At 42.3% G+C, this 10,863-nt stretch overlaps 1 protein-coding gene across 1 annotated transcript in view; it reads right to left on the reverse strand.

Moving 5' to 3' along the window:
* The window catches only part of nkain5 (sodium/potassium transporting ATPase interacting 5), a 4,666-nt gene extending 1,870 nt beyond the window's left edge, over nt 1-2,796 (reverse strand). Inside the window, exons 1-3 of the mRNA XM_076091969.1 lie at nt 2,743-2,796; nt 1,528-1,665; nt 381-461 (exon numbers count right to left, since the gene is read on the reverse strand). Coding sequence (XP_075948084.1) covers nt 381-461; nt 1,528-1,665; nt 2,743-2,796 — 273 coding nt within the window. The remainder of the gene's footprint in view (nt 1-380; nt 462-1,527; nt 1,666-2,742) is intronic.
* Nucleotides 2,797-10,863: the final 8,067 nt, after the last annotated feature.

Consider the following 10,863-nt stretch of genomic DNA (forward strand, 5'->3'; position numbering starts at 1 on the left):
TTAAAAAAACATTGCACTTGTCAAGCCGAAACAAGCAAATATTGTAAATTCATTTTCTGTCAACTTATCAAACAATCAGTTCATTATTTTAACTTGGAAGACGACCGCAGGTACAACTACCACTTTTACTTACTCATTTTTTAATACTACATCATTTTTGTCTAATATTGTCATCACCATCAATAAAGACCAAACAAATCAATATGTTTTCCAATGCAGAGAGGAGAAATAAACAGCTACTGTCAACAGAAACAAAGTGTAAACTGAGTGTTGATCATGTGACTGCAGGTCCTCAGACATGAGAAGAGCTGAACACTGTATTTAGGATCTGAGGCTGTGTGGGTCTCTAATTATGACACTTATGTGACCATTAGACTTACCTTTGAAAGACCTCCCAAATCCAAGTAGAGACAGCTGACAAAGACATTCCAGCCGACCCACAACAACGTCCACAGCAGGTACTGAGGACACAAAAACATTGAAAATTAATAAAACTTACAATTCTTTAACGTGGTCAAAGTGCAGCTCAGGACTTCTCCTTTTTCTTACAAATGTCCTTATTCTGAATGACACCAGTGTGTTAAGATACTCTGAGGCATAAGAAGATTAAAGAGAGAAGAAAGACAGACAAATATTTCTGTTACACAAAACTATGTGTATTTTTTTAAATAACTTCTCGTGAAATACCAGATCTGGCCTACCTGAGGGTGATGGTATTAATGGTTGTTACTATTTTCATCGTTTTTCTTGTCTTTTTGTAGTACAACACACTCTCACAATGTCAATAACATGCACTCTCCTCATGCAAACAGACATATACACACACACACACATATCTCAGATATCCAATCAATAATACGCTAGTTTACTCTGCATATCACTGCAGTTGTTTTCTCTCGACTACATGTTTCTTTTTTCTTGTTTCTCGTCATTCATGAGCTACTCACCTGTCATATTTCTGTCACATTTAGATAAAAAAAGGGGGGGGGACACTCTATGGTTTTTACATTTTAAACAAATAGTTTGACATTTTTTTTAGTTAGATGAGAAGATCGATACCTCTCACGTGTCTGTAGGTTATTATGAAGCTACAGCCAGGAGCTGGTTATCTTAGCTTAGCTTAGCATAAAGACTGGAAACAGGGGGAAACAGTTAGCCTGGCTCTGACAAAAGGCAACAAAATCCGCCTACCAGCACCTCCAAAGCTCTCTAATTAACATGTTATATATTGTTTGTTAATCTGCACAGAAAATGTAGTGTAAAAACATCAATTTGCTGTTTTACACAAAACTATGTTTAGCCTGGAGGAGTAACGTGTTAATTAGTTATCTTCAGAGGTTTCAGAGGGCAGATTTTGTAACCATGAGACTATGTTTCCAGTCTTTATGCTAAGACAAGCTAACCGGCTGCTGGCTGTAGCTTTATAATAACTGTACAGACATAACCACTAAAACAACATTGAGTATTCAACGCTTTAACGCAAACGTTTTTTGCAAGCTCCAAAAGAAAATCAGACAGTTCCCTCACCATAACAACATAGCGTGATCTGTACTGGATGACACCAAACAGGCCCAGGATGACCATGATGATGTGGAAGAAGTTGATTATGATGGGAGCCCACTGGTAGCCGAGGAAGTCAAACACCTGCCTCTCCAGCGCAGTTGTCTGGAGGGGTCAACAGGAGCAGAGACAGAGTTTAGAGACATAATGACTTATAAAAGACTTTCACTTTGTTACACCAGGTTACACTGTGCTGCCCTGGCTTGTTTTTTTACACCGTTAAAGGACATTTTGGAGTGTTTTTCCTTATCTGAGAGTCGAAAAGGACAGCGGGTGTCGTAGCATAGTACTGTGATATTGGGCTATATATATATAATTGACCTGACTTGAATCTCTTGCTCGTGCGTCCCACAAGGTTGTATTTTTGATTCTTGCAAGTTGTCAAGGCAGCTGAGCCGTGGGGGACAAAGACAGAGCTGGTTAAAGTATTGTGTCCCTCTGAGGCCGGAGCCCCAGTGAGTCATGAAGGGGGGCAGGGTGGGAAACAGAGAGGACAAAGTGGGTCCAGCCCCTCATTGTTGTGGTTGTAGTGGTGTGCTGCTTTTCATAAGCTCCTCTACAACAAGCTTAGTATTAACATGGATCACAAAATGTAACGTTTATTAGGGTGCAGCTACGATTATATCGATTAAGTGTTTGTTCAACAAAATGTCAGAAAGTAATGAAAAATGCTCGCCAAAATTATGCAGAGCCCAAGGTGACGTCTTCAAATAGCTTGTTTTGCATGAGCAACAGTCTAAAACCAAAAGAAAGTCAATGTATTTTAACAGAACACCAAGAAAACCTAAAAAATGTAGCATTTGAGAGGCTGGAACCACCTCTAACGTGTGTTTCATTTGAGTTTGGTGCAGAAACCTAAATGAATAATGACAATGTGAACGGAAGGTCATCAAATACAACACCAAAGAATGTGCTTAACAGGTATTTAAGTAGGCAATATTATTTTGTAGCCTTAGGGTAAAACGAAAGATTCAATAATGTCAGAAAAAATACAAAACATAAGCGCGTCAAAGCACCAACAAATGAACTTACTTTTATAATGAACACGAAGTCTTTCAGCTATTTATTTCATTTAAAATGTTGCGGCAATTTTGTGATTTTAAGTTGTAAGGGATCACCTGAGGTAACAGATAGTAAGCAGATGTGTTTATGTGGAAGCATCTGGACAGAAAAACATCTTACCAACTGCAGACAACACAGGAGGATCAGCATGCATCGTGCCGAGCAGCAGCCCATCTTCCTCTCCTCTCCGCTGGCCCTGATGATGAGGATGAAGATGAAGATGCAGATGTGGATAACAACAGTGAAGTGACTGGATTTTTTTTATAATTGCTCAAACACAAGCACCACATATCCAGACGTGTGGGGAAACGTACAGCGCACTTTACCTGATGAGGAAAGCACGTAGGCTGTCTGTGTGTGGGAACTAAGGGGGAGGGGAGGGGAGGCTGTATGAGAGGCGATTAGTGCCACGATAAGCAGAGGAGGGGAAACCCCGAAGGACAAAGTCAGCCTTGATGCTGTGAGACATTTGTTTAAATGCACAAAATTATCATGAAAATGTTTTTAATTGAAAAATAATTGTAATGAGGTAATTAGCATTTCCATCCATGAACGTACTTTATGTGAATATTAGAAATCAACACAAACAGATGGTGCTAATTCTAAAGTTGGGTGCCGTTAAAGCACATAAGAGGAGATTGTAAATATGTAAGTGAAAGAGTCAAACTTCAAACAGTGAAAATTATAGAAATATGACATTTATGTTTTGTTTTCTGTATTAATTTGAAGATCATAACAGTTTTCGCATCACTCCACACATTATTTCTGTTTTCCATCTCTTGAGTGACAAATAAGTCAGATACTCCGGGGACTCGTGATTTATTTACATAGTCTGTTTACAGTGACACATTTTGTTTTTAGCGATACACCAATTTCAAATGAGCCAAGTGTTGTTTTTACGATATTTCAACTTTATTTCTTATTTCCAGCTCAGGATGTCAATATGGATTTTAATACGTAAACTGAAACCCCTGCTGAGTTTATTAAAACTATTTGGGTGTTTTTTTGCTGTTCATGACTCGCTATAGATTCCCTAGGTGATGTAAACCGAGCGGAAAAAAATGTAGAAACTAGAGCAACAGAAAATGAATCTATAACAATTATCATGTGCCACACATTCTCTGGTTGTAGCTTCTCGAAGTTTGAGGTGTTGCTGTTTTTCTCTTCTTTTACATGATTGCAAACAAATGTGTTTGAGTTTTGAACTTTTGGTCAAAGAATACAAGCTATTTGAAGACGACACCTGGGGTTCTTGTGGTATGCATCGCCTCTCTTTTCTCACATTTTATAAACTAAACAATTAATTAAGAAATAATTGCCAGAAAAAAAAAACGTGTGGTAAAGGAAAGTGAAGGATGGTGGTCGTGGTTATAAACCGACCTAACTTCCTATTTCCTCTTTTGCTCCTGCAGACAAACAGTCTGACAGTTCTTCAAAAGACCTCTCCCGTAAGATTCTCTTGGTTCTCGCTCACTGTGGCATGGAATGAACCTCATACAGCAACACCGTCTGCTGCACCGTGATAGGCGGTTGCTCCCCTGCAATGCCAGGTTGACGCCGGTACGTGGTGGTAGAGAGTGGCGGAGGTGTGTGAGAGCGGCAAGGTTACAACAAGACGTTACTGGCCTACTTTTATATCTCTTACAACATTTAGACTTAAATATGTCGTAGATAAGACAACCTGGTTGACATTATGTTACTAGAATAACTTTCTAGACTAACATTCAAGTGGAAAGGGCAAACATAATATGGGGTCACACTGGCTTATTCGTGACGGTGGCTCATATACTGATACAATTCTATTTCACTATTTCACATATAATTAAAGAGATCAACGAAGGTTGCATTCAACAGTTTCACCTGTTGTGTTGCTTTCTTCGACTCGCATAAGATCATTGTTTATGTATAATTTATATGCTGGTCTCATGCATCAATTATGTGTTTCAGAACTCACAGTAAAGTAAAACAAGCATTCAAAACACATTATAACAATTTCAACAGGTAATTCTAAACTCACTGTGCAAAAGATGGACCTGGCAGTGAAATTAAGTTCCTTTATTGAAATTGTACAGAAACCAGAGCCTCGTGCACCTTGAGCAGGGACTTACAAAATCCTGCTGAACCGTACTCAGCTCATTCATTCGACACAGCTACACGCCCGCACTTCCGCGTCCTTCCGAGGGAGGACGCTAGAATCAAAAGACGAACTCAAAATTGGGGGTCTCCAGCTCTGCCCGTCACATGGAAGCACAGTAGCTGAGCCGAGGGGATGCGAGTACAGATGGAAGGGGCTTGAGGGACCGTGGAGGAGAAAAACCTGGGGATCGTATTGGAGATACAGCGGCCGCGGCAGCAGCACACATAGGCAGGTTCGACACTTCCCAGCCTCCCTTCTGGCTGGGGAGCAGAGGCGCGCGGACAGGGCGCACAAGCGGGTCAACGGGCGCCCATAGGATGTCACATGCAATATGCTGCATTCCCGTTTTCTGAAGCCCGAGAACGCCAAGTTATCGCCTTTGATTGATTATGCTCGCGGGGAGCGCCTGGTCCGAGGGGAAGCAGAAACTGAAGGAAGCGACCAGGGTTGATGCTGCGCATCCCAAAATCTCCCGAGCTGAGTGAGTACAGGGATGCTATAGCGCAATGCTCTGTGCCCGTGGCTATGTGACAGGCTGGAGGGAGATGGGAGATGGGGGGGGGGGGGGGGGGGGGGGTGCATTCATATGTGCCTATAGATTCAGCTGGACAAGCTGCACACGCAGTTGGTACAGCATCCTTTATTCATCCAGCAAATGTAACCCACCGCTTTAGCCTGTTTTCCTTTTTCTTTCTTTGTGTCCGCCCTGCCTGTGCCTTCATCTCCTCTGGTCATGCATTTAACACAGACACGTGTCCACCCACCTCAGCCCTACTGCATTGTCGTTTTTGTGATTGTAAGCCCCAAAATGAACGGATTCATCAGAGAACTTGATTGTGATTTGATGAGAGGAAGGCGCAGGAAGCCTCCGATCATTCCCCCCCCCCTCCCCCCAGTGTGATATCCCTGCCGACTGTGAAGCATAAAGATAATTAACGTTAGACCTTCCGTTAACATTTGCATCCCCTCTCCCGCCCTCCTCTCCCCTCCTCACCCTCCCTCCCTTTACTCATAAATAGGGGGGGGGGGGGGGGGGGCTGGCTTTGTCGTGTAAGTTGCCAGCTGACCTCGGGGACACAACACCCTTTACCATCCTCACTTTGATCTGGAAATTAATCGGAAACACTTTGATGATTAGAGGAGAAGAAAAGGAGGAGAGAAGGAGAAAAAACATCTGGCAGGCTTAATGAAACAATGATAAAAAAAAAGCACACTGCATCAGCCTGAAATTCTTCTTTTTCTGTGACCGCCCAAAGCCTCCACCTGAACGGGCATTTTTACCCCCCACATTTCACATCCTGCATGTTTTTTTTTTCTGTCCGAGAGCCGGAATCGTTTTGAGTCGTGGTTCTCTAACCTGTTGTCACTGGCATCACTGCAGTTTGAGGTGTCAGAGCCCAGAGGCGCGGCGAGCAGGGCAGCCGAACCGTCACCCAGTGTGATTGATGCCTGCTGAGTGGGTGCCATCATGAGCCACATACGCACAATCTACACCCCCCCCCCCCCCCCCCCCCCCCCCCCCCCCCCCCACACACACACACCTACATGGAGGATTTTACAAAATATATGCACACAGTGTAAAAGACATGATGAGGGTGATTTTTTTCTTACTTTCAGCATCTGTTTCAAAGCTGCTGGAACGGATGCGAATCATGTGATCACAATAAATGATTCTGTAATTTGCAGTGAATAGCGTCAGATGGTGTTTGTATCAGAGGCAGCGTTGCACAGATAAAGACAGAGCCTCAGCTTTCTTCCTCACAGGGGCATGCTAATCGTTGTTGCAAGCAAACATTTGACCTAATTCACATTCTCACACAATAGCAGCCCCCCCCCCTCTCGCTCTCTCTCTCTCCCTCACACACACACACACACACACACACACACACACACACACACACACACACACACACACATTGCTGTTATTTGTGTCACACAGAGGGTGAGGGTTTGCTCCACATGAACTCCCAGGTGGTTTATCAAAACCTGAGCAGATTCGACAGAGAGGCCACTGCTGGCTGGCTGAGCTTAACAGAAGCTCTAGTATTATTAATAATGAACACACGTGTTAATGCAGTGCATGTTCCTTGAAAATGTAAAAGCCTTTTGGTATTTATTGTTGTAATTTATTGCAACACTGTAGGGCTAAATGTGTTCCTAAAAAAATGCATTTCATGAGGATTACAACAGAATTCCCGGTTGACTTTTGCGCTGTGAGCCAAAACCATGAACATTACTTTTATTGTTTGAGGGAGTTGGAGTATTTTATTTAAAAAAGGACAAAAGTATGTGTAATTATTTTGGTTAAATTTGCCTAAAACGTATGATGTGATTCATTAAATGTGTCGCCCGGCCTGTTTCCTTAAAAACATTTAATTGTTGAGATTATCCAAGTCAACAGGTGATATGTTCATTCATTCAGACTACAACTAACGATTATTATCTTGATTCATCTATTAATAGTGTTTAATAGTCTATAAGGCACCAGAGAACAGTGAAACATCTCATCACGTTTGCAGAGACCAAGGTGATGTCTTCAAAACAGTTCAAAATCTAGAGAGAGTCGATTAATGTAAGACACAGAAATGCAGAAAATTAATTAACAGTTATTTTGATAATTGATTAATAGTTAAATTCATCCATTCTATGGCTTTCCATCTTCTCCAATGTAAGGATTTCTGCTTTTCTCTATTCTCTACTTTCCTCTCAATATAAACTGAATATATTTGGGGTTTGGACTGTTGATTGGGAAAAAAAACAAGCAATAAGAGGACGTCTCATTGAGCTCTGGAAACTCTGGTTTTTTATAAACAAACGATTCATCGATTAAAAAACTATGAAAATAAGCAACAGATTAATCAATGGTGAAAGTTAGCTGCAGTCATGCAGCAATTTAATTTAAATAATGACTGAAAGAATTAATCAGTCATCAAAATAATTCTGTTGACTCATCATTGCAGCTCTACAGTCATTCACATTGTACTTGTTGTGACCCAAACTTTCATCCATTCATGTATTCACCTGTACCCAACACAAGGCCTTCTGTACAGGAGTCTACCATGTTGCACCGCCATGTTTCTACAGTAGCCCAGAACGGACAATCTGCAAGCTTACCGCTAGCCACCAAATCCTACACACTGCACCTTTAAGTGTTTAGTCGATCAACAAAGAAACGATCCCCACCTATTGATGTTCGATTAGAAATTTTCGCTCTAAAAAATGACATTCCCCAGTTCCATCTTCTCATTTGTGAGTGTGCGATTTTTGCTCAAACAAAATAGCTAATTTGATGACATTGAGACTGCAATGGTAATTTTTCACTGGTCTCTTGTGTTTTGTAGAACAAATGATTGATACAAAAATAATAATAGTAATAGCTTGTCTCCTGTGTGTCACTTGAGAAAAGAGAATACAAAGAATAAATAGAAATCTGCAACACAATCTCAAAGGTCCACTTAACCTACTGGCCTTGAGAGCTTTCAAACACATTGTTGTGTTGCATATACTGTTCCCAAAGCTAAAGAATACACTTTTATGTATTTAACTTACTTTGTTTTAATTGACTATAAAATGCATGTGATTCAGGAAACCAGATATTAATGACCAATGACGCTCCAGTTTCCTCGCCACATACGGCACCTCTCTCCTTTCTGGTCTGTGAAACACCGTCAGTGCAACACCTGGCAAATCCGCCCCTGCAGGTATTCGCTGGTAGTTTGTAATGAGCACACTGAGTGCCACAGGCTGGAGGGGGGGAGGGGGGATCTGTATGTGGCTGACGGTGAGGGGGCTTTGTTTAGCAGAAAAATCAGCCAAGGGAGGGCCGTTTCTTGCTCCTGCTCTGAGCGCTATGTCCAATTGGTTGGCTCATGTGAGGCAGCTCTAGGGCCAGAGATTACACTGCAGTGCTGAGGCGTCACTCCGGCTGATCACCGCAGGCGGAGGCAGGGGGATAGAGGGGGATAGAGGGGGATAGAGGGGGAGAAGAATGGGTGGGGAGGTGCGGACACACTCAATGAGATAGGGAAGCGGAAGGAAGGCCGGGGAACCTTGTTAGGAAATGTGACAGCCTCCTCTCATCATCTGCTTTCAGCGTCTTCAAACACCTGCCACATGACTCCCACGCATTCCTCCCCTCCTCTCTCTCTCTCTTTTCTTTTCCTCCACCTTTTCCCCTTTCTTCTCTCTCATTACCCTCTCCATCTCTACTCCTCGGCTCTGTTGTCAAATCAGCACAGATGTAATTACACTGACATTGTTGCAACTGCAAATTAAATGATCATTGTCTCAGAGGTGCACATCGTTCTTTAAATCCAACGTCATATTTCAGACTACTCACTCAGGAAGTGTTCAGTTGAAGGTGAAGCACTGGTGGATGAGTTGGTGGCATTTAAATAGGTCTGTGAAATATGACTTGGATCATATTAATAGCCAAGTAACATGAGGTTAATTTGAATCAAGAAACAAAGCATTTGTTTCTGGTCAGGGCGCCCTGAACTTACAAAGCAAACTACAAGCAGCGCGCAAATAACCACAAAGACGTCTGTGTTTGAAATGTGGTGCAAATTGGATTTCATGCTGTGAGCAGTTGGGTTCGTGGCTGGAGCTCATCAAAGAAATGCAAATTACTCCAAAGTCCGTGCAGAACCATATAATGTTCTGTCCTGTCTCCGCTGATATCTACAGTCATAGAATACTTTCACAGAAGGAATATTAACAAAACAAAATAAACACGGTCCACATGGACTAAACGTCATCACTGAAATAGAGACAGCGCAGATCATTGCGCATCCTAGCAGGGAATTTCCTGCGCTGGCCACTGATATTATAGCTAACAGACCCTCTAGTGAGCTGTTTTAAAAGGTGCAATATACGAGATTGGGAGCATATTTATTGCCTCTCAACGGCTCTCAACAGGGCGACGGTTGAGCCAGCGGCTAACAGTTCAAATTACAGCAACAGTGCTGATAGAGCCAACAATGTTTACCTGAAGGGGAATCGTGGGGTGGGGGGTACGGTTCCGCGATGACGCCGTTGGTCGGAACAGAGGTATCAGCTGTTAGCGTTATATGAGAGCAGCACAGAGCAGCGGCCGTTAGCTCGCCAGTGGGACACGTTCACATGCACTAAAAGGCTCAGATTATAACACACACAGAGGGAGAGCGACTCCATTCTCTGCTCAGGTAGACATTACTGCACTATATCTTTACATTGCAAATAGTTGTTTGCCTCTATATTAATTCTCCCAATCTCCTCGTCGAGGAGATTGGGAGAGACCATTGAGAGACCATTGTCTTTCCTAATAAATGTTAACTACTAATCATTCACTTCTCTCTTGAACTGAACTTACATCCCTTTTGTTTTTGTCTGTTAAAGCATGCATGTATGCTTAGTAAGTCACTTGTCTTGTGTTCTCCTTTGAGAAAAAAAAGTATTTTTCTATCTTTTTTTGTTTCTTGATAGTGCCCACTAATTGCCATGAATTCAGCAAAATACAGTTTGTTTCCCCCTAAACCTGAACCAACCCTTATCCCTAACCACCGAGGGGGGCCAACCGGGCACAGGCCCAGGGGCCCAAAGTGTCAGGGGCCCCCTGGCCTAAGAAATGTCACTCAAAAGGTGCATCCCAAGTCTTCCTTGCATCTCTCGCACCAGGGATGCATGGAGTGTGACTTTCTTATTTTTTCTAAGTGTTTTTTGTTCCTGCAAAACCGATTTTGTCTTAAGACCCTTACTGTTGGGAAGGATTCATGCCTCAACATACGTACTACATACTACAACATACTATTTGCAGCCGGGCTGGCATTACACTCCTGATCTCTGATAAAAATGACAAGTAATAAAAGGAAACAACCTTTTGTTATCTCGTTATCTCGAGAAAAACAAAGCTCCTTGTCTTGAGATAACTAAATAATTAACTTGTGATCTCGAGATAACGGCATAAAAAAGAATTTCCAACGCGGTCATTTTCGGCTTCCAAACAAAGCACTGCTGTGTCCAAGTACAGCAGATCATGGCTGGAGATTGTTAGTGAGAGAAGGATACATGTCACATTCTAAGGAGATAGAGAATTTTAGAAAATGGCTGTTTTAGAAAATTAAAAA

This window comes from Anarhichas minor, unplaced genomic scaffold (genome assembly GCF_050575085.1).
Source record: "Anarhichas minor isolate MPS153535 unplaced genomic scaffold, ASM5057508v1 ptg000003l, whole genome shotgun sequence".
Taxonomy (NCBI): Eukaryota; Metazoa; Chordata; class Actinopteri; order Perciformes; family Anarhichadidae; genus Anarhichas; species Anarhichas minor.